This window comes from Chiloscyllium punctatum, chromosome 5 (assembly GCF_047496795.1).
Source record: "Chiloscyllium punctatum isolate Juve2018m chromosome 5, sChiPun1.3, whole genome shotgun sequence".
NCBI classification, from domain to species: Eukaryota; Metazoa; Chordata; class Chondrichthyes; order Orectolobiformes; family Hemiscylliidae; genus Chiloscyllium; species Chiloscyllium punctatum.
In genome coordinates this window covers 123,147,977-123,173,433 of record NC_092743.1, presented here as the reverse complement: position 1 = coordinate 123,173,433, position 25,457 = coordinate 123,147,977, and the positions used below count along the sequence as shown (strand labels likewise).

At 37.2% G+C, this 25,457-nt stretch overlaps 1 protein-coding gene across 1 annotated transcript in view; it reads right to left on the bottom strand.

Annotated features, from left to right (window-relative positions):
• The window catches only part of csmd3b (CUB and Sushi multiple domains 3b), a 1,933,688-nt gene that overhangs the window by 314,798 nt on the left and 1,593,433 nt on the right, over positions 1 to 25,457 (bottom strand). The window contains exons 24-26 of the mRNA XM_072571243.1: positions 18,287 to 18,478; positions 9,798 to 9,924; positions 7,438 to 7,640 (exon numbers count right to left, since the gene is read on the bottom strand). Coding sequence (XP_072427344.1) covers positions 7,438 to 7,640; positions 9,798 to 9,924; positions 18,287 to 18,478 — 522 coding nt within the window. The remainder of the gene's footprint in view (positions 1 to 7,437; positions 7,641 to 9,797; positions 9,925 to 18,286; positions 18,479 to 25,457) is intronic.

Genomic DNA, 25,457 nt, shown 5'->3' with positions numbered 1-25,457 from the left:
TTAAATTCCAACATTTGGCTCAAGTGTAATTTGCAGCTGACTCCCACCCTCTTCTTCTATAGTAAAGTGAGCTATCTTTGAATGCTCATGCTACATGCGTATGCTCACCGTTGAAGCTGAAAGTAGATCTCGCCTTTAATATAGCCCAGTGCTCAGATTGGGACAGAGAGTGGGTGTTACAAGTGTTTTCTCCACTACACTAAGAAGTTCACCTAAAGCCAAACAAAATCTATGACCTTTTATGTACAGTGTAATATTCAGTGCCAGCTTTTCTAATTCCCACCGTACTTATGACAGAAAATCTTCAGGTAATCCTGGAGAAACAGCACAGATGTCACTTTCTAGCAACTTCTACTAATTGTCCAGGGCTCATTTCATTTTCCACCACAAATCCGGGAAAAAGAAAATCAAGCTCCATCTCAATTATTATATCTACATCATAAGTAAATTAAACTACAAAGTAAAACAATTTTTTTTTAGAAATTGTCAATCCAAATGAATGATTCTTCAAAATAATATGAAAAAGAACAATGATGGGTCACAATATAATGAGAACGATACTATGCTGCAGAGAAATGGTGTACCATGTCAGTCCTCAAATTATCTCTGTTTGTTAGCTTTAAGCATAAAACAAGTAGCAACTCAGAGACATTGACATGTCTAAATATTATTCTGCAAAATGCTTAGGAACCATACAGCAGTTTATTTGAACAGCAGTTTATTGTCTCTTCGAGCAATTTCTGCCAACCTTGCAACTCCAGAATGACAGGAAATATACAGCTCACCAGGAAAGAAAAATAAGTTTGGAAAAGTTTACCTTAAGGATTTCAGACAAGATCACTGTGCATTGTGTGCTAATATGCAGAAGCCTCTGCAAAGATTATGCAAAGCAATAACACAGCAATCAGTAATTGCTGTCTGCTCTAATTGTGAGGCATTTTGCAATTGAAAATGTCAAGGATACAACACCTGATACTTGATCAAAAGTTGTCAGGATTTGAGTGCCCTCCAAGAAGCAACAAAATTGTCAATTGATTGTTACTTTTAAAGTGGAAATGGATAAATATATTAAGAAAAGAAGGTATAAGAGATAGAACAAACAGATAATATTTCTTCTCCTTAGTGATTCACCCAGTTCCATCATCTAAAACATGTAAAGCCTCTCAGTTCAATGCAACTGCCCTCTTGTTGGTGCATTGCAAATGTATTTTGCAAGTTCAGTGACACATTAATGCCCAGCCTATCTACTGGAGTAAATTAACAAATGAGTAAATATGATTGGTGCTTGAAGCATTTGCCAGGCAAGGTATTTTTTCAGGTTTTCTATGGGAAACCAGCCCTAAACATACGTTGCAGGTTTGAAGTTGTGTCTCATTGCTGCATGATAGTACATGACAAGCATTTAAGGAAATGTAAGGTTGTCTCAGAGCTTTTTGGGGAAAAATAGCAAAAGTTATTAAGTGTGAGGAACACTTTCTCACCTACATATTTGTATAGTAATTTGGTGTAACAAACCGTTGGGTGTACACAAGGCATCTTTTCTTAGCTATGTTATTTTCTTCCTGATTTACAGCCAGAATGTATTACTGGGTACTATGGATGGTGTTTTTAACATTCTCTATGTCTATTAGGAATTTTAACAGTTTCCTCATTTGTCTTCTTTCAGTTGCTCTGAATTTACTTGCATTTCTCCAATGCTAGTTGATCATCCTCCTCCACCTTATTTTGTCAATCAACCATTCCTGTCCCAATTTCACTGAATTAAAGTTTGTCCCTACCATATCAATCTAGTCTTAGAGTTCCCTCATTTCCATCACTGGTCTCACCACATTCCCTCTCTCTCTTTCATCCTCTCTCCACAACAATGATCATCCAACTTCAATTCCTTCTTGGCTACTTTTTTTTGGTGTTCCCAAATTTCACTAACCTCTTTCGTGTTCATTCCTAATTTTGTCCTTTTCTGCACAATGTAACAAGGCAGGTTTCTTAACTGTCCTGTAGCCTTTTCTTTGTTATAGTTAACCGTACATTTTTATTATTTAATACCCTAATGGATTGCTTCTATTTATGCAACCAAAGCTCCTCTGTGATTTAATTTCCATTTCTGTATTTTTATCTTCTGCCACCATTGATGCCAAATAATTAAGTTATTAACTTGCTCAGTTTTCACAGGTTTCAAAAGTGGCCCAGGACAACAATGGAGTCAGGTAAATGATATGATCAGAAGGTCTCTAGCTTTAAGCCCTTGCAGCTTCATTAATTCCGGTGCCCCACACAGCCCCATATTATCCACAATTTTTTTTCATTAATGCCTTTTAAAAAATATATAATCATTATCCGAATCTTTGGTTAAACTTCTCAAATATCCCCACAAATTCATCAGCCTCTCTGCCTCTTCTCTCACATTGTATGGTCTGCGACACTCTCTGTAGCACGACCCTCCAGAAATATGAGGGCAATGTTCTCGATGGATGCAACTTATGGAGGAAACGGAGAAGCAGGAGAAGGAACAGCAACAGAAACATGGAGAGCAGGGGACTTGCTGTACAGAGAGGTGGCCAGACCATTGTAGATAGTAAGGAGTTTATCAGGAGGCCATCATCAGGAAGTATCTAACCCAGACATGTTATAGATGAGCCCTTCTTACCTGGAAGGATTGCCTGATTTGGTTTTCACCACCAGCTACCTGTAAAAAGAAACCATTGCAGACACAGCCCTTAACTGATCCATTCATATTGGTCATGGATGATCTAGTTGTGTTACTGACCCTTCAAAGATTTTTGATCCCCTTCATCAAATCTTCTTTTCCAGTTTTTCCATTAAAAACCAATAGTCACATGTCTGCTGTCAATATCTGGTATGTTCTGGTATCAACAAAATACATATTTACGAGTGAGACAAAGCCAAAGGAACCACTTAATGCTCTCCCTGATGTGATAGCTTTCACTCCCAGTCATTTCCATGCAATGCTCCCTTTGTAGACCATGGTGAGGTGGAGGCAGCCTGCTTGCTTGAGTCTGCTTTGCAGCTGGCATACCCATGATTCTCACACGATTTACAAAAGAGCCACTTTAGGTTTCTATCATGCTCCTGCTACATGGATGGCCTTTGAGGCAGAGGGAGCAAGATTGAAGGTGATGGTGATATTGGTGGTGCCATTATTCTCATTGGTGACTCATGTAGCTCATGTCTGGTGCTCAGATGACTTCAGGGAAGTCCCAGCTGCCACACCTCCCATTTGCATCCCCTGCATTTTTACAATTACTGGTATCGTGTATCTGTCTGCTCTACCATGCTTTGCATTAATTTGTGCATGTCAATGCAATTCTCCCAGCATTAATACACTGTGGTTTGGCCTTTCTCTCTGTTGTTAGTAAAGTGTTTTTTGTTATTTATGCTGTTCCACAGAAATGGAAAGTTCCTTTTTGGAGAAATGAACCTTCAGTAATATTTTCCATTTTTCACCTCGATCAACATAATATATCATGTCACCTGTAAATGATTACATTCCTTGAGTAAATGCAATGACATCAAACTAGATGTCTTAGTTTACAACCTGCAACAAGTTTTAAAGAAAGTGGGGTAAATTTGAACTTGTATTGCTGGCTGGCAGTGATAAATGACTCATTACACACCTTGCTTGATTTTCCATTCCAGTTTCCAGCCAACGATAAAAGTTCAAATCAACTGTATCTGTTAGATATTACATTCATTTCATAGTGCAAGCTTTTCACTAAAATCTTCAGTACATGTTACCCCGATTTTTGAGGGTAAGATAGACATTGTTGATGTTCAACATTTCAAGTAGTAAGGCTCATAACAGTTACTATTTAATAATGACCCCACAATTACATAATCTGTTGATGGGATTCCCACAAATTGCTGAAAGTTCCTACACAATATTTTTTCCAATGTGATTTATTTTCTCATCATTTCAATATTCAGCATTCAATATTTTCTTAAAAGGTAAATATTATCCATTTCCCAATGACACAATTCACCTATTTCCTGAAATTATTTTGGTGTCTTTCCATGCTTTGTATGAACCAAAATGTTGAAGGATGTGGTTGGATGTCATTTGCCATCTCCTGCTTAAGAGTTAAGGCTGACCTTATCATCAATGCTCACAAATTAAGAACAATTAAAAATCAATGCAAAATTTTGTTTGAAGGTCTCAGCTTCTTTCAATATCTTTTCATTAGATTTGATATTAGCCTGGATATTGGTATAAAAATAACTGCCCCACTGCAATGCTGACCATAGTTTATGGGAAACTATACTGTAACAACTGGTGACCACACATGTGGATTTAAAAGTAACAATCTAGAAATTCTCAACTGAAGTGCATTGCTCCTTTAATGAGATCTCAATGCCTGATGTACCACTCAAATGTGTTGAACAGAACAGAGCTGCTCAGGGAGACGGTCTAAATTTGAAAGATGAGGTTAGGGTTTGTCCATTCCAGTGTACCTTATTTTGGAGTAAGATAGGTCTTAATGATTGGGAAACTACCTGAACATTAAATTACACAAACAAAGAGCCTCATTCCTTCAGATACTTTTCACGATAGGCTGTCTCACAGTGCTTTATGCCAATGGAGTTTTTTTTTAAGTTTAGATACATTACAATCAATTCATATTCCACAAGTATCAACATGGTATTGACCAGGTAACCTATTTACTTGTATCAATTATTGGTTAAATATTAACCAGAATCTTAAAACATTCACACCTCTTCTTCACATCCACCCAAATAGGTGTACAGGATCTCAGTTTAACTTCTCATCTGAAAGATGGCACCTCAGAGTTGTCATCTACACACCACTGAAGTTTCAGACTCAGATTTTTGCGCTGAAGCCCTGAATTGAGATGTAAATGCAGAACCTTTCAATTCAGAGCTACAACAGTGCTACCAATTTATAGCTCTTATTCTATCTTCTCTCACTCTCTTAATTTTGATTGATTTTGCATTGAATTCAATGTTCTGACACAGCTAATTCAGATTCTCCTACTTTTTAGAATGCTTTAACCTAGTCGATTAAGTAACTACATAGTTATTTACTTGTCTCCAAAGTTCCCCAGTTTATTAAGAGGAATGACATTGGTTTGCCTCTCTAATGAACAGTTGATTTTAATGAAAAAAAAACAGAAAAATGAAAGAGTACATACTGTTCAAGGGACAGTGCTGCCACTCTTTTCCCAACAGACAACACTAATCAACTCTGGTCCTCTGAGCTAAAGTTGCAATTTGACCTCTAAATTGTAAAATGTGCAAAATTTCCTAGATTGGATCCATTCCATTCAGTTAACTATATTAACATGGTTTTGCTTTGCTTCTGGTATTCTCTATGCAGCAATTTCCTACTAATTTTTGAAAGATCTCTCTCAAAAATCAAGATTGACTGTCCAGCGCAATACTGAATGAGTAATGCTCTGTCAGGGGTGCCATGTTTTGGATAAGATGTTAAAATGAAGCTTCAACTGCCTTAGGTAAACATAAAATACCCATGGCACTATTTCAAACAATACTTGAAGGTTATTCTGATGCCCTGGCATTTGTTCTGAAACAACATGGCAAAGCTAGTTTATCGGGCCATCATTACTTTGCTTTCTGTGGCAGCTTGGTGTGCACAAATTTGCTGCCGTATTTCCTGAATCGCAACAGGACCTACTTCAAAAATACTCAATCGGTCATTAAATGCTTTGTAATGTCTGACAGTAATGAAAAGTATTATATAAATGTGAGCATAAAGGGGTTTTGTGGTGCAGTGGCACTGTCCTTACATTTGACCCAGAAAGTCCAAGTTTAAATCCCAGTTAATCCAGAAGTGCATCTGAACCAGTTGATAATAAAAAAAAACATTTTCAAATGACTTGTCAGCATTGCCAAGCAATCTAGGGTCCCAGATTCAAGGAGAATTACACACACCCTGCCTCGCCGAAACCGAGTGAATGCTAGTCCTTTCGGGGCTCTTATGTTACAGAGGTAATGTATGCCTCTACCTCTGGAATAGGTGCCCTGATTTCAATTCCCCCCTTCTCAAAAGGTGTGTAAAAAATCTCTGAACAGCTTGATTAGAAATTATCTACAAATGCAAAGGCTTAATTTCCATTAAAAGCTGTGTTGAAGTTAACTAAGAGTGTTTTATTTTAAAGTACATCAGTTGTATGTTTCTCTATGACAAGAGTATGTAAAGGTGGCAAGTTTCTTCTTTTTAAAACAAAAAACAGCTCAATTTTGAAGGACAGAAAGAACAATTATTCCCAATGGAAGTAACTTAGCAAACTCAACATTTGGAAAGTGACAGTCCATCACTGTGCAAGTCACCCTGCTGGTCTCGTTGGGAGCAAAAATTCTCCGTTTGTAAATCATAGCAACAGGTGAAATAAATGCCGAACCACACCGTGACTTATTATATTAGGAATGAGTGTATCGATCCAATTGACTAACATCAAGAATAATTTCGTCACACTGCACATACAAGATTTATAAATTTAATAGTCATTTGCTATTGACTAGTGGTTAGTTTGGTTTTGTTTAAAGATGTCACAATCATGTCTAGTCTCTGACAATTTCGTAAAGAGCAAGAAGAAAGTTTGACCACATAATTTTCAAGGTAAAAACAATAACTGCAGATGCTGGAAACCAAGTTCTGGATTAGTGGTGCTGGAAGAGCACAGCAGTTCAGGCAGCATCCAACGAGCAGCGAAATCGACGTTTCGGGCAAAAGCCCTTCATGAAAGCTTTTGCCCGAAACGTCGATTTCGCTGTTCGTTGGATGCTGCCTGAACTGCTGTGCTCTTCCAGCACCACTAATCCACATAATTTTCAGCAGAGTTTATCTCCTACTTCCTACTTATGTTTTATTTTGCATTTCATTTGTAATAGAGTGAACCTCTAATCGGGATATTATATTTTGTTACTGTAAAGGAAAGTTTACTTTTAAAAAGTTCAGAATTTAAGCAGGTGATAACTGAAGATTCAAACTCTGCATATGTACTAAATATTACTATGCACACAAAATCAAAGAGCAATTTTTAGAAAATAAATCTCATTGTAGTTAATTCAAATGTAGGAGACCAGAAAAGTAGGAGGATAGTAGGGCCATGTCCATTCAATACATTCATTATCGATGTCACTAATACTAATAATTAGACACCATTTTATCTTTTATTGATTGGACATAAGCACAGTCTTTTAACAGGCACAATAAAGTTTTGAACTGAAACAAAGAAAGATCAGCAATCTGCCCCTTTTCAATACAAACACCATTTGAAAAAAAGCAAAATAACTATAATTATGTCCTTGTACTGGATTTACTTTATGACACCAATAACCTTAAAATTGTACCATTAGTATCTCAACTGAGAAATTACATAGTTTTTCTTCAAAGCAGAGATTAAGCTATTAAAGAATCAAGTACTACGCATTACTTACTGGAGAACTGAACAGCAAATCCTGATTTACTGATGAAGAAGTCAGTATCGAACTGGATTGTGATGAGGTTCAGGGTACTGTGAATGTTTTCAGGAATAAGAGATCCACTGACTTCTTTCAGAAGCATCTCATTCTCTGAAGGACCATCCCATACACGTAAAATATCATGAGATGCCTCAGTATCAAAAGCAAGAAACTGAAGACTGTAAAATGAAAACAGATATAAAAGACATTCTAATTCTGTGAGATTCATGTCATATATTCAGAACATTTTAAAATCTGGGTTATACCACATCTGAGAACATTCAGTTTACAATTTCCTTTTGGTAGCCTTAAGCTTTCTTATTTTCTTCATCTCACAGAATAGAAAATTAGATATTTCCTGAGTGGTTTTATGAGCAGCTTACAACGATTCTTCACGAGGGAGCTAGATATTCACTACCTGGTACAAATTAGAAGACTGTACAACAGAAGGTGCATCCATTGTAAGTGAAAATTGCAATTGAAGTCTTCCAAGCAGCTTGGGGCCATATTGTGAACATTTAAGGAACTTTGTATTTGTTTCAGATAAGTAACGACTCATTTATTTATTGGGTTACTTGAATACAACATCAAGTGGGCCAAACAAGAAAAATCTTGGATTCAAATTATCATCTGCTCAGTTTTCAGGAAAGCAATAGCCAGTTGGCTATTCATTATTCTCTTGTGAATGAAATACAGTATTTTAATTCAAATCTTTATATTGATATTGTTGCTTTTTGGGCAAGTGTAATTGGTTTTAATTGATTGCTAGTTGTCAGATAAACTTATTTAATTTTCAGCTTAATTTTCTGTTTTCTGTTCAATGTACAAAATAACTGCTCTTAATAACTTGAAAATAAGTGAAGCAATAAAAAAAAATGAAGTAAAAGTAAATGCAGTGGAAAGTTTCAATTTAAAAAATCAATTCTTCATATTGTCACATCATCCTTTCTTCTGGTTGTTTGTGGGCTGCTTGTTCCATATGTTAGAAACCAGGTTGAATTAACCTAAACATATTCCATTTAGTACCCTGAAAACAATAAAATGAGGTGCATTACATCCTCTCTTTATAGATTAGGTTTACACTCCGGAATGAATAAGCACCAAGCACTAAATATCAAGTGTAAATAGTTGTCAGTGCTTACTTTTCAGAGGGAAAATATTTTCATCTGGTCATATTAAAATGCTTTGTCTCATGTAAGTACTGAGTCTCACATGGTTATGAGGTAAGTAGTTCATATTTTAGAACACAAACCAGGAAGGTAAATCTTTCTGTTGCCATGCCTACCTTTACCACCACAGTTATCCTCATTGAGGATCTTACCAAACCTAACTGTTGCCACCATTCACAACCATGAAGGATTAAGTCAGTGAATTAGATTTGGGAGCGTAAAACTTCTACAGACTTCCAGAAGTAATATAACAGCTGCAAAAATGGAGAAATAAAGTGGTGGAAGTGACTTTATGGGAAACAGTAGAGAATAGTGCAAGAAAAGGATCAGAGGGAAAATAAAACAAAATGACTATGTTACATGTATGCTAGTTATTTTTTAAAAATCGGGTTTATTTGTTATGTGGTGATAAAGGATTATTGTTCAGTGGACTCAATTGCATTACAGAATAGGCTTCAACATATAGATGCTTATCAGTAACAAACTAATTCTGATTTTGTCTCCTTATGTCAGTCCTCCTAAGCATACATTATTGCTGGAAGAACAGGTCGTCACTCCGTTGACAACATCACTCAAAAACCAGGGATTAGAATGCTAATCCTGCCCTCAGTACAACCTCTTAAAACACAGTTTACATGGCATTACATTTTACTTCTGCATAATACTAATTATTTGTGAAACATGTGAAAGGGATAAGATTCCAGCATACAAATTGTGAACATGGAATCTGACTGAATCCAACAAATTAACACTCAAAATCTATTGTATTCTAATTGTTTTTTCTAATTTTGAGGTGTCTTGACAAGTTGTTTTATTCTTGGTAATGGGTCATTGAAACTGGGGCATAATGCATTTCAGTGGTACTCAAAAACTGAAAAAAAAAATTTTCTTGACAACTAACATCTAAAGCTCCATATTGTAAAATATTTGTGAACTCATCCTTCACCAAAAACAATTCTTAAACCTTAGAAATGCATTTTTGAGAAATAGTTTGCTAAATTATTGCTATTGTTTGATCCTCACAAATTCTGAGTTACTAAAATGTAGATCTTTCAAGTAATTAAACAGGAAAACACTAAACATGAATCATTCAATTAATACATATTCACAACTGCTTTGGAATAGAATCATTCTTGCACAATATTTTCACTGACTATACAATAGTACCTGATAATATTTCCTGGATCCATTTCAATCGTCCAGATGCAGCGGAGGTTATTGTCATAGGGGAAAGGGTAACCAGGGGACAGAATCCTTCCAGATGCTTCACCTTTGAACTGGCCTCCACATTCGGCTAATAGGGAAATGATACATCGGGTTAACCTCGTGGTAACTGTGACAGTTTGAGACTTATTGGTCATTTTTGTTTTCTCCACAGAAATGCTCTGGAACTGATATGCATTGAAAAGAAAAAATACAATTGTACATGTTGTTAAAAAAAGGCAAAAGATTGTTAAAATGTGAAAAGTCTAGGAACTGAAGATGTTTCCTCAAAGACTGTAATAAGGAAAGGAATTGTGTAACCTGACTTGACAGTCAATACAGACTTCATTTTCAGCACATTGGAAAGTTGTCAGATCTTGGGTACCTGGCAGGGACTGTCTGGCACACTCTCCTACCTGCTCCCTTTCCTGTTTGTGAACAAAAAGATAAAAGACACAAATGGGAACATTCATCAAGAGCAAAGTGCTTAGAACAGAAGGTTGGTTGGGCAGTCAACTGGTGAGAAAGTAGGGATGGAATTAGAAGTTGTTTTTTTTCCTTCATATCAGTCAAACCACCAATGTGTAGATGTACAGTGTGTTTATTAATTAGTATGATTAGGCAGAGTTAAGTACTAACTGAATAAAATAAGATCAATGAGTTCCAACTGTTATATATTCAGTTACTTTATCAAGATTTGGATATTAGCCAGTGTGGCACAATTCTAAACCTGAGATAATCAAAATATGTAAGGTAGTGCCTGACATTATAATGGACATAATCCTCATTTTTGTTCCCCATGCTATAACAGGAGACTGGAAAACAGTAGATAGTTTCACTGCCACCAATGTTTTTTGGTGGTATTAGTTTAAATCACTGATAAGGCTCAACCTTAAGAAACAGCACACAGGTTTATTATATATTACTTAAGAGTAATTTACAGTACATGCAAGATTTATGGTTTCTTCTGAAGCATCAGGATCACCTGAAGAATAGTTTACATTATTACCATGGGAACATTCTGACAAAACTTTAATAAAAAGACATAGAACTGGTTACCTCCTCCCAGGAAAACACATTCCCATCTTGAAAGGTGAAGCTTATTTTCTATTGATAATTAACTTACTTAGGTATACACAAAATTATGAATTAGAAGTAGGAATAAGACCATTCAGCCCTTGAAGATAGCCCCACCACTGAATAAGATAATGGCTGATCTGTATGTCTGATTCCACATTCCCACCTATCCCTGATAATCTCTGAATCCTATGCTGAATAAAAAAAAATCTATTTACTCTCTCTTCAAAGAAACAATGATCCATCTCCACCACAATCTGAGGTACAGAAGACAGCTACTCATGATGTCCGATCCCTGTCATCCTGTTGCCCATCTCCATTTGTGAGTTAGCTTTCAATTCTTCAAAGAACAAAACCTTCTGCTTTGTAAAACTCTCACTCATAGTTGGATGGTGTGCCACCTGATACTACTATAGCAGTTAAATGAGGTTTACCTTTCACAGAAAAGACCAGATATGAAATACAAATTGAACACAGATTCCGAAGGGGATTCCAATTTCCAACAATAACACATTTAATCCCAAATACTATGCAGCCAGCAAGTTTAGTTTCTCAATAGCCATTGGAACTCCATTAGTATGAAACAAGCACCTCATTATTATATTAGCTGATCAGACACCTGAAGCATTTATTTCTTATGAGCCACTGGACCTTTTTCTCAATGCATCTTTTCTATTTCTCACTATTTAAGTGCAATTCAGTCTGAAAAACCATTTTAAAAATTCATAGGTTTTTCAAAATCATTTGTTTTAGAAGCCATAAATATTGTCAGAATGATAAGAGAACATTATTTTTTCCATTGTTGATGCAGTTAAATGAATAAGTGTAGTTAAATTGAAAACTAAACCACTATTCTAGGTCTTGAATATTAAAAAGTGCTAAAAAAAATCAAAAGACTAATGGCAGACAATCCAAAATATTTCTATCATGCTGAGTTACAGAAAAAAAAACATGATTCCAGTACATGAAGTCAACATATGTAATTTAGCAACATTTACAATTTCAGAACTGCTTTTCTAGCCAGTTTGTTTTGTTTTGTTAATGTGCAGGATTTAATTAATGACTACTGATTCTTTTGACCGCACAACAAATATACCTATTTTGCTATCTGATTGTTCCCTTTTAATTTTGCCAAAATCTTTCCCTGCCTCATTCAGTTCCTCACTTGATACACATGACAATGATTACATTACCTTGTACAGGCTTCAGCCAATTCTAAATTATGTTAGACTATTAAGAAACATTACACTTTTCCATCCTGTGCATGTTCACCTTTGCATAGCATCTCTTCAACTGGTCAAGTTCAGATTAATAATAAACTATGCAGGTGAGGTCTGGATTCTGCAGAGCATACAGGTATATGATACAGCCACAAATGTACTCCCCAATTTTGCATTCAAAATAAATGTGTTTTGTAATGAAGAAAATGCCTTGATGGGTGTCTTGTCTGCTCTTGAATCTGTGCACTTAATTGCACAAACAACTGAGTATGATCATAGCTGTGGGAAACAGATTCCACATCTGATTACAAGTATGTACAATTTATTTTTGAAAAGATACACAATATGATATTGATGGTTCTCCCTGTAAATTCCATCTGGCACTTGCAACCTCCAGTGCTTTCACGGGACAATATATATGGCTGTGATGAAGACAACAACTGAAACTTCCTTATCTGGTTGAGTAATTTAGAGTCAGGACAATTGTCAGCTCCAAAAACCATATCTGGGACTTTAAAAAATTGCTCCAGATGTTGATAATTTTATTCCGAGTTCAGATATCAAAAGTATTTGTGATGGGTGATACCAAGTAGAATGTGGATGTTGCTGGATGCAGTAGTGGCTTGGTGGAAGGCCTGCCTCAGGCCTTACTTGGTTAAAGGTATGAAAAGAAAAAAAGAGACAATAAACTAGCTCCATATCTCATCCCTCCACACACTCCCAGTACCCATTCATACCACCTACTGCCTTCCCCACCATCCTATTGTTCCTCATAACCTCTATTCCAACCCCTACAGACTCTTCCCACTCACTTGGACCCTTATATTATATCCATGTTTTAAGGCCCCATTCAACAGAAATAATCTTTCATGAGCAAATTTATCTAGTCACTTCAGAATCTTGGATGTCTCAATGAAAATGCCTGTGAATCTTCTAAGCTCAAAAGGATATCAGCCCACTTTACTCAGTTTCTTATCATAGAAAACTGTACCCTCATTCTAGGGACCAGTTCAGTAACAAACACAGAAATTTCTGGCAACAAGATTCAGCAGGTCTGGCAGCATCTGTGGGGAGAAAGCAAAGCTAATATTTCAGGTCTAGTGACCTTTCTTCAGAATGGCAATTTAGTAAACCTTCTCTAGAGTGTCTCCAATGCAGATAATTTCTTCCATAAACATGGAGACCAAAATGGGATGCAGTCCTACAGATGTGGCCTTATTGAAAGCATGTAGAATTTTAGTAAGACTTATAATCTTTAACTACTAAAAAATAGTTGAGGCCATACTACTGATCCTTGCAGCAATGTACTATTCACTGCTGACCAAACTGAGCATACCTCATTTATTCCTGGACTCTTACTATTGAATGTTGGTCAATTCTCCATTTGCTTATTAACATCTGTCTTGCACATTACGCAGTGCCTTTTGGAAGTCCAGGTGTACTACAACTACTGTTTCCACTCTATCTAACCTACCAGTTACATCCTCAAAGAACTGTGATAAATTCATAAAATTGCATTTCCCTTTAATAAAACCATACTATTTTGCCTGAATCGTACAATGCTTTTTAATTGCACTGTTAAGACTTTCTTTAAAATTGATTCCAACATTTTCCCAATGACTGATGTTAGCCCAACTGAACTGTATTCTCTCTGTTTTCTTTGTGTGATAATCTGTGTAACATTTGCTAATTTCCAAAATGATAGGACCATTCCTAATCTAAGAAATTTTAGAAAATTATTGCATTTGCACACACAATCTCCGCAGATCTTGTAGAGTGCTGGGAGTGTAGGGAATCAGGGCCTGTGCATTTTCAGGTTTTAATCAGTTAAATTTTTCCATTATTTTCTATCTGCAGATAGTCATTTCCTCACTCTTCCATGCCTAAGTTATCAGCTGTTCCTTGTATGAAATTTATGTCTTCCACTGTGAAGACAGATACAAAATATCTCTGCCTCATTCCTCATGATAATTTCTCCTGTCTCTTTTTCTGAGGTAGCAAAGTTTAATTCAGTCATAACTGCCCTTTTTGGATATTTATATAAACGTTCATAATATGTTTTTTTATTTGTCGAACACGTTCAGTCGCCACCTTTTATTCTTCCCTTCTTATCAAATTTTAAGGGTTCTTTGCTGATTTCTAAAACTCTCCCAATCTTCATTGTTGTTAACTCTAACTATTAAACGAATGTTCTGTTTAATGTTCTGTTCTTACTTTCCATGGAGTGTATTTTTATTGAACATTTTTCTTTAAATGATTTCAACTGCCTGCTTCCCAACACACCTTTTTGATTATTTACTGTATTGACCTTAGCTGGATCTTACCTCACACTTATGTAATTAGCTTTGTATGGGTTTAAGGATTTGACTGGAGTATGTCACTTTCAAATTTAACATGAAATTCAATGGTGTTCTGATCACTATTTCCAAACAGGGCTTTTACCGTAAAATTATTAATTAACACTGCTTCATTACACAATATTAAATCAATGATACATTTATTACTAATCTGTTGCACAACATATTGCTCCAAGAAACAGCTATAGGAATGTTCTAGAAACTCATCCTTTAGATCAAGGTGATTGTCTTTCTGACAATTGAAGTCTCCCACAACGAACTACTCCCATCAGTATTATCTGACTCTTGCTCTATCTAATTTCCATCTACATTGATTCTGATCTCCTGAGGCCAGATGTCTTCTCACTAGTACTGTTATGTCATCCTTCACCATCAAGGCTACAAACCCCTAAGAGTTTGACTCCACCCTCAGGGGACTCCGTGTGGATTCCTCTGGGTGTTCCAGTTTCCTTCCCAAATCCAAAGATCTGGAGGCTCGGTGGACTAGCTATGGTAAATGCAGGGTTACAGGGATAGGGTGGGCATGGGTAGCATGCTCTTAGGAGGGTCACTGTGGATTTGTTGGGCTAAATGGCCTGCTTCCACACTGTAGTGATTCTCTGATTCTATACGCTTTTGCCTAGCTCGCTGTATTTTCAAAATACTATATCTCCTCAAATGTCTATTTCTCAATGTTGAACATCTTGTAAGCATTTCTTTATAATGGAGATTAGATTACTATCAGCTATTTGTGCCATAAGTTCATCTATTAAATTATAGATACTTTGAACACTGAGATAATGAGCCTTTAATTTCATTTTACTTCTATTTTTGCAATAACCTTTTTTGCTGGCACAAAGTTTTGTTAAACACTCTGTCCCATTCTGCTTGGCTTTATCCACATTGCTAAATGCCTTCAATATCTCGACCTTTCTCACTGGAATTTTAAATCTTCCTTCATCTGAATTCTCACACAAACACATATGTACACATACACACTGTTGGATAAAAGCTGATTCCTCAACCTTAGGCATATCATTTGTCAGGACATGGTAGTGACACCCATCCTGAAGGAATTGCTCCCTCTTCCCTGAGTACTGATGCCAGTGCCCCATAAGCCAGAATGTGTGCCACCTGTGCCACTCTTCAGCCAACATCTAGAACTTTAATCTGTGTGATATTACACCAACTGGTATGCATGTTTGACTTAACAATTCATGTTGATTACATTTGCTGTTCTGTTTTAATTTTGAACTTAGCTTCTCAGATTTTCATATCAGAAAGAAATTTTTTATTCTACTTACGGCTTTTTTCTCTCAGATGGTCCACAATGACCAGATCCACTGCCATTTCCATCCTAAGGGCTACCGAAACAAAATCTCCACCTACCTTTTCCCTTCACTAATGTGTCACAGTTTCTTCAGCTTGGCCTCCAGTTCAATGGTTCTGAACCTATTCTCCTTAAGCTGGAGATATTTACTGCAAATGTATTTTCCCAAAATCATCCTGTTGGCCAGGATCTCTCACACTCCGCAGTCACAACATATCACCTGTGCTGTCAAATTTATTATGTAGAAATTTTCTTTTTTTTCTAAACTAGCTTATAATTGATAAACCCCATGAATTCTCATTAGCGTAACTATTGTTAGGACATTTTACCAAAGCAAATAAAACCTTACAATTACTCATTAACTAAATGAGCATCACATCCATATGATGCTTCATATTGTTTTTTTTTCCTTTTTCACAATATATCCAGTCCACAGACTGAACCTGCTAGGTTTGTTTTTTAATGTATTTGAAACTCTCTATGCCCTTTAAAGTTTAAAAGATAGATCGCTACTCGGGTAACAGCTGTCCCTCCCAAATAATTATGACTTCCCTCACTCTCCAAATTTCCAAGCTCAACTTCTGCATTTAGCTGCAGTCAATGGAAAGCTCCTGTCTCCATTCATTCAGCAGAATATAATTTTTCAATACATTCATTCATGGGATATGGTCATTACAAACTGGGCCAGCATTTATTGCCCATCCCTGACTTCCCGCAAGGTTGTTCAGAGTTAACCACATTACTATGGGTCAGGAATCATTTGTAGGTTAGACCAGATAAGAGTGACAAATTTCATTTCCCAAAAGGCATCAGTGAACCAGATACATTTTTACAATAATTGGGGGCCACTACATGTCACCATTAGGCTAGATTTTTTAAAATTCCAGATTTTTTATAGAAAACAAATTTGACCATCTGTCATGATGGAATTTAAACCCATGTCCCTCAAACATTAGCCTGAAGTTCTAAATTATTTTGTCCAGTCACATTACTACCATGCCACCACCTCCCCTCAGTGGCTAAAATTGGACAGAGCTGAGTCAATACTACTGCATGGAGCAACAAGTTTCGGTGAGCTACTTAACTAACTAACTGCAGTTACCTCTCCAGTAGGGAACTTGGTTTTCCCTGACTACAACTGAAAAGAACATAACTTTCACAGTAAATTGTAATTAAACATTAAGCACAGACAAGGATAAATGTAAGGAAGAGACTTACACTTAAAATTATGTCACTCAATAAAATCCTAAACTCACACTCTCTGTTTCCAACTGAACTCAGTGATCATTACTAAATTAAATATAATTTTATTTTGTACTTGAAACTTCATTTAAATAAACATTTCTGATGGATTGTTTTGTTATTCCCTGTCCTAATGTCCCAGATGATAATTGATTTGATTTGCTTGATTAAATATTGCAACTCTGATGTCTTTCCACAGTCCATTCAAGCAATATTTCACAGCTATACACACTCATCTTTCAAAAATGGTGATGTAAATAACTTGCTTTTTTAAAAAAAGTGTTGCAGTGACTTGCATTTTGGATGCAACAAAACTAAGCACACTTTTCTCATTCTCCTTACTGATACTGAACACAAAAAAATTAATTATTGACTTTCTTCTATATTGCTCCAATAACATTAATCTTAGCAGCACACTTTTCTTTCAGTGTAATTTTCTTTTTGCATCACTCATTTTATCCGTACACATTTTCTGATGGAATTGTCCTCTGCAGCTCATGTCAACTGATGGTTAGAGGTCCACACTGAGAGAATCCAGCAATAAGGCTGAGACAGATCAAGCAATTTTTTAATGCACTTAATTGTCAGAGGCAGAACACCATCATTCTCAAGACTAGGTTAAATTCCTGAGCTTGACTGCATACGATGAATAGCTTAACTTCTCCATTATCCAAATGCATAAAGCTCAGTACTGAAAATGATAATTGCATAATATTGATAACACTTTAAAATTTCCATTAAAATTGACAGCAGAAACATGTCTATGTACACAATTTGATTCCTATCTTCAATACTTTCTTTTTAAACTTGCATGTGGGATATTTCAGACAGAAACATACATGCTGGTTTTGGGACACAACTCCTGAAAACATACAAAATTAGTCTAGTCACACCTATTCATCATAGTTAAAAATCACACAACACCAGGTTATAGTCCAACAGGTTTAAATGGAAGCACACTAGCTTTCGGAGCGACGCTCCTTCATCAGGTGATTGTCACCTGATGAAGGAGCGTCGCTCCGAAAGCTAGTGTGCTTCCAATTAAACCTGTAGGACTATAACCTGGTGTTGTGTGATTTTTAAGTTTGTACACCCCAGTCCAACACTGGCATCTCCAAATCATGACTATTCATCATAGAGTGGTAGCTTTTAGCCAAATATTCAGCACTTCATATATTATCCTTAAAATGTTCATAGGACTTTAAAAGTGGCACTAGCCCAATATAATCAGGTGTGTGTGTGACTTACCAATGCATGATGGAAGGGGGTAATCCCAGGCTCTTCTTTCCCCGGTCATACATTTCAGTGTACTGCTTCCATGTAGAGTGTAACCTGGATTACAACCATAAGAAATCGTGCTGCCAGCAAAATGGCCCTGGTCGCTGATTTTGTATCCAAACTGAGGCACACCAGGATCTTCACAATGAGACAGCTCAAAACCTGTGACAGGGGGCACAGAACAAACTGAGCTCACTGAACCATGATGCATCTAATCTTGACAGCATGAATGGAAACGTCAGTACGTGTCACATCAAAGTCAGAGATGAGCTACTCAAGAAGAAAACCAAATTTATCCCCTTGACAAAAAAAATGTCAGAATAAATTTTCGAATTATCAAGCAAACTCTATAAATAAGCTGATACCACAGTATTTATGAAGTAGCACATGACAGTGTATATTTGCATTAAGCAGTGCTCAGATACTATTTGTTCTTTTAACTCATCCACTTATCTCCCAATATTTCTTTGACTCATCAAATTTTGGACTAAAAATTAGCAGATGTCTCCATGTGAAAATCGTCTTTGAGAATATTAATTTATTTAGTTTTCTCCATGAACATGTGACTTCTGCTCACATTTTTTTTGTCCCAAATCTAACGGTAATTTGTGATAATGTATTTAATCAGTGAGTGCATCATGCACGAGTCTTATTTTGATCCTGTTGAATACACTGTTATTTGCGAGCATAATTTATTATAATGCAATTCAGCAACAGAACCATGCCAAAATGTCTCTGTTTGTGGAATTAGGGGTTATTTGTAGCTCTGTAACAGCCAAAGTAAGGAACCTGACCCAGGAGCTTTCCTTTCTAAGTGGCTGAGTTATCCACTGAGTAGCAGACTTTTGCACGAAACATCTCATGTGTACTGTCTTATCATAGAGATATCAAGCTGTCTGACTGAAAGAGAAGACTGAACTCAAAGCTGTCCAGAGTAAATCAGCTAGTGTCAAAGAGTTTGCACATACAGTTACTCAGTCAGTCATTGTTAAATATGGACTTAAGGTGAGACTGAAATTATGTGGTTTCAAGTGCTCCATTCCCAGCATGCTCTTGGCAAACATACAAGACGGATGACCTCAAAGCTAGACTCACCTTCCAAAGAGAATTGAGAGACTGCTATTTAACAGAGAAATGGCTCACTCCTGCTTCACCCTGACAATGTCTTACATCATAAGGGTTTCTTAGTTCACTAAATGGACTGCGTGGTGTCCTTGGGCAAGGCAAGGGGTGGCGGGGTCTACCTCCTAATTAACACATCCTGGTGCTCAGATGTGGTGACCATGGCGGGTTACTGTTCCCCGAACCTAGAATATCTTAGAGTGAAGTGCCATCTCTATTACCTGCCTCATGAGTTCACCACTGCTATTCTGGTAGCAGTCGACATACCACCCCATGTGGAAATGAAGAGTGCACCTAATGAAGTATCGAATGCTACAAACAGTCTTGAGATGGAAGATCCTGAGTCCTCAATCAACGAGGAGAAAATCAGGACTACAGATGCTGGAGATTGGAGACAGAGAGTGTGGTGCTGGAAAACCACAGCTGGTCAGGCAGCATCCGAGGACCAGGAAGTCGATGTTTCGGGCATAACGTTTGAATTCCTGATGAAGGGCTTGTGCCCAAAAGGTCAACTCTCCTGCTCCTCGGATGCTTCAGTCAAGCCAACATTAAGAACATGCTACCAAAATACCAGCAACATGTTTGGGTGGCACGGTGGCTCAGTGGTTAGCGCTGCTGGGTCACTGCGCCAGGGACTCAGGTTCGATTCCAGCCACAATCGATTCTCTGTGTGGAGTTTACACATTCTTCCCATGCCTGTGTGGGTTTCCTCCAGGTACTCTGGTTTCCTTCCATATTCCAAAGATGTATGACCTTTGCAAGGTCATCAGAGATGCCAAAAGGCACTTGGAAACTAAACGCGAGACCCAGACTCATCACATGTCCACCTGTCAATTGTGGCAAGGCTTACATGACATAATGGGCTACAAAGCGGTCTAGCAGAATTGCAGAGAACAATACATCTTGACTTGATCAGCTCAATGCATTCTACACTTGCAGTGTAGGTCAGTGAAATGTTGCCACCTGTCCCTACAGCTTCAGATGCACCCGTACTCTCGGTCACCACTGCAGACATTAGATTGACCTTTTTGAGCGTGAGCCCATGGAAAGCAACTGGTCTGGATGGAGACCCCAGTCATGCACTCAGATCCTGTGTGGACCAACTGGCAGGAGTGTTCATTGACATCTTTAACCTCTCCTTACTTTGATCTGAAATCCCCACCTGCTTCAAGAAGAACACTATCAAGCCTATGCCAAAGAAAAGTCATTGCAGCGTACCTCAGTGACCACCACCCGGTGGCTCTGACCTCCATAATTATGAAGTGCTTTGGGAGGTTAATCATTACTCACATTAACTCGAGCTTCGCAGGTTGCCTTGATCTTTTGCAATTTGCCTACCAGCCCAACAGGTCCACAACAGACACCATCTTGCTGGTCCTACACTCATCCCTAGAACATCTGGATAACAAGGATACTACTTATTGACTACAGCTCTGCCTTCAACACCATAGTTACAAACAAAACCATCTCCAAACTCTGACACCTGAGTCCCTGTTGGCCTCCTTTGTAACTGAATCCTTGACTTCCTGGCCCAGAGAGTGCAATCCATAAGAATAGGTGACAACATCTTCTTCATGAGAATCTTACCATAGGTTCCCATAGAGCTGCATACTCAGCACTCTACTTATACACACACGACTATGTAGTCAAATTCCACCTCATCTTCATTTTCAGGTTTGCTGATGACACTATTCCTTTAGGTCAGATCTCAAATAACAATGAGACAGAATACAGAAGGAATTTGTTGCTTATTCTTGTATGGTGTAAAGGCGAGAATCTCTCCATCAAAGTCAGCAAGACAAAGGAGCTGGTCAAAGAGTTCAGGAAGTGGACTGGAGAGCTGCATCAAGTGGTGCTGAGGTGGTGATGGTCAAAAGCATTAAGTTCCTGGGAGTGATGATCACCAATAATTTGCCCTGGTCCACCCAGGATGACACAATAGTCAAGAATGCACAATAACCTCTACTTCCTAATAAGGACAAGAAAATTAGGCATACCTGTAAAGACTCTTAACAATTTTTATAGATACATGATATGGCAACTGCACTTCCCAAGATCTCAAGGATTTACAGAGAGTCAGGAACAGAGCCCAGTCCATCACGCAAACCAGCCTTCCATCCATTGACTCCATATATACTTCCCAGAGCCTCAGGAAAGTAACCAACTTAAGCCTGGACCCCTCCCACCCGAGTTATACTCTTTTCCAACTTCTGCTGTCAGGCAGAAAATACGGAAGTTTGAATACATGTACAAATAAATTTAAGAATAGCCTAGTCCCTGCTGTTATCAGACTTTTAAATGGGTCTCTCAAATGTTAATTCTGATCTCTCTTTCTGTAGCTCTTCTGCGGCTGTAACACTGTATTCTGCACTCTGTTCTGTATCCCTGATGTACTTTGTCTGGTATGACCTGCCTGTAGAGCAGGCAAAACAATGTTTTACACTGTATCTCTGTACATGTGACAAAAATAAGTAAAATCAACTCAAATCATAACATTCGCAAGATGTGTTTATTGACTCTTACATGAACATTTTTGAATCGATATAGGATTACTTGCACAGACCTGTTTTGCTCATTCTTTTGGTCAACTATTTCTCCTTGAATACTTCTCTTAGTTTTATATCAAAAGAGGGGCTTAAGTCCCACTCCAGAACATGAGCACAAATTCACCAAGATATTAAGGGAGTGCTGCATTGTCAGAGATGTGTTTGTCAAACAAGATGTTAACTTGAATGGGTTAAAGATATGAAAACAGAGGGGAAGAGTGATTAAATCTGCACTGGAGCGGATTGAAGATATAAGTACAATATTGGACAAGAATACAGATCAAAAAACAGAGTTGGTGAGGACGAAAGATTTAATGACAGTACAAAATAGGCGAAGATGCAAAATCTGTGTTGAAGAAGACGGAAGGTAAAAATATTGTGGGAAAGATCTGAGATAAAAATATTGAAGAGGCAATGAAGACAGAAAAAAAGGAAGGAGAGAAGATAGAAATTTTCTGTTGCAATGAACTTAAGAGATAAAAACAACATTGGAAATGAGAAGTGGCATAAAACAGCTTTGAAAAAGAAAATGCAAACATGTAACCAATGAGACAAGGCTGAAGAAATAAACAAAACATTACAGAAGTGGAGAAGATGTAATATCTGCATTGGACAGAATAGAAGACATCGAAACAATGTAAAGAATTCAAGATATTTAAATTGTGTTTGAGAGGACTGAGATAGAAAAATAACACTGGGAAAGAACAAATGTATAAAATGTTAAAGAAAAGAAGATACATTCTATGTTGGAAAGGATGGAAATTCTGATAATATGATGGAAGAGAATGTATAAATGCAGCATTAGAGTCAATTGAAGATATAAAATGTGAACAAGGATTGAAGATATAAAAAAAATGTAAGAGATGGATCAAATGCTTAACAATCGGTTCACAACAAAATCAAAAGAGATGTCATATTGGTGATTGATTAGCAGTACTGCAGTTTTATTTTTGCCTTCTTATTTCAAGTAAACAGGCAAATTCAGAACTAGAAATCTGTGATTTATTGTCACTTTATTAGTTTGATAAACTAAATAAACTATTTAACCTATAGATTTGAAGTAATTGATCGAACAACAGTTTTAACCAATTAAGAGAAACATGGCAGACAGGTAAAGAGAAGCAGTGTGACACAGGAAGGAACAGCAAGCTTAATAGAAATACCACATCTACAAATAAGACCCATGCCAAAAACAATGATGAAAAGTGTAAAGTCAAAAGCATTTGATCTGCATATGTGAAACCTTCATAATGTGATTGATGAATAGATGTAAATGGATATGATTACATAGCTATTATAGTGATGTGGAAGCATAGAAATCAATGTTAGGAAATTAACATCCAGGGTACATAATAGATAACTAGCATGGAAGATAGGGATGAGTGGACCTGATTATAAAGGATATCATAATGAGAATAACACGGAAACATTTTAGCTCATAAGATCAAGAAGTAGAATCAATATGGATGGAATTTAGGAACAACAAGATTCTGAAAATGATGATGTGCATCACCACAGATCACCCATCAGTGATTAAACCATTGAAGCGAATATTGAGCAAGACCTTGCAACTTTGATGAAAAGCAATGTCATAATTATTGCAGACTTGAATTTTATAGAACTGGAGAAAACAAACTGGCAAAAGTCACCTGGATGTTGAGCTTGTAGAAAATGTTTGCAAGAGCTTCCAGAACAATATTTTTTATTCATTCATGGGATATGAGCATCACTGACTGGGACAGCATTTATTGCCCATCCATAACTGCTCTGATGTGAGGAGCTGCCTTCTTTAATAGCTGCAGTCCATTTGATGTATGTACAGAGCTATTGTGCATTTTTTTTCCCCAATGACAGTGAAGGAATAGTGCTATAGATGCAAGTGAGGGTAATGTAAGACTTTGAAGTGAATTTGCAGATGTGGTATTCCCATGTGTTTGCTGCCCTAGTTCTTCTAGTTGATTAGTCATGAGTTTTAAAGGTGCTGTTGAAGGAGCTTTGGTGATTTTTTTGCAGTAAATGTTGTGGATGGTTTATAGTGCTGTCACGATACATTGGTGGAGGAAGGAGTAAATGATTAAGGTTTTAGATTGAGTATGGATCAAGTTGGTTGCTTTGGTCTGGAATCATTTGAGCTTCTTGAGCTGTCCTTACACAGGCAATTGGAGAATATTCCATCACAAGCCAAACTTGTGCCTTGCAGATGGTTAGGGTTAGGGTTAGGTTTACAGATTTTGAGGACACAGGAGTTGAGCTACTTTCTACAAAGATTCCTAACTTCTGCCCTTCTCTTGTCGCCACAATATTTATACAGCCGGCCCAGTTCAATTTCTGGTCAGTGGTAATCCCCAGGAAGTTGATGATGGGAGAATCAGTGATTTTGATGCAATTGAATATCGAAGGATGATAGTCAGCTTCTCTTTTGCTGAGGATGGTCATTACATACAGCATAGAACATAGAACATTACAGTGCATCTTCGGCCCTCGATGTTGCGCTGACCTGTGAACTATTCTCAGCTCATTCCTCTACACTATCCCAAAATCATCCATGTGCTTATCTAAGGATTGTTTAAATCTCCCTAATGTGGCTGAGTTGACTACATTAGCAGGTAGGACATTCCACAACTTTACCGCTCTCTGCATAAAGAACTTGCCTCTGACATCTGTCTTAAATCTATCACCCCCTCAATTTGTAGTTATACCTGATACGTATGTGGCACGAATGGTACTTAACAAACCAATAAGGAATATACCAATTCATATTGCATATTATGTAATGAGGCATGATTAATTACCAATCTTAATCAGCAAATATCCTCTGGAGAAAGAAAAAAATAATTTTTATCCAACTGAATTCCATATTAAGTTTGAGAGAGACTTATTCAAATCTAAAACAGGAATCCTAAAGTTAAACAAAACCAATAAAAGTGGTATGAGTAGAGATCCAGCTAATGTTACTTTGGGTAAAGAAATTTAAAATAATGCAAAATAAACCATAGAAAACATTCAAAGATATATATTGTCACAATAGGTCCACTGGGTATGCCATCTTCCTCGCCCTATGCTCATCTCTGCAACAGCTGGATAACAAAGACACCTACGTCAGACTTCTATTGATTGACATATGCTTCAGCACCATAATTCCAATAAAACTCATCTCCAAACTCCAAGATCTAGGAGTTGCTACGTAACTGGGTCCTCTACTTTTTGACCTCCAGTTTCCAATCAGTAAGGATAGATGACAGTAAGGATAGACCACAATAACACGTCCATAATAAACATAAGCACTGGTGCCCTCAAGGCTGCATACTCAGCATCTTACTTTAAACCTCACACATTCACGACAATGCGATTAAATTCATCTCTAATTCCATTCACAAATTTGCTGAAGACCACCATAGTGAGTTGAGTCAAACAATGACAAAGAGCACAGGTAGGAGATAAACAGCTTAATGGCATAGAGTAAAGACAACAAT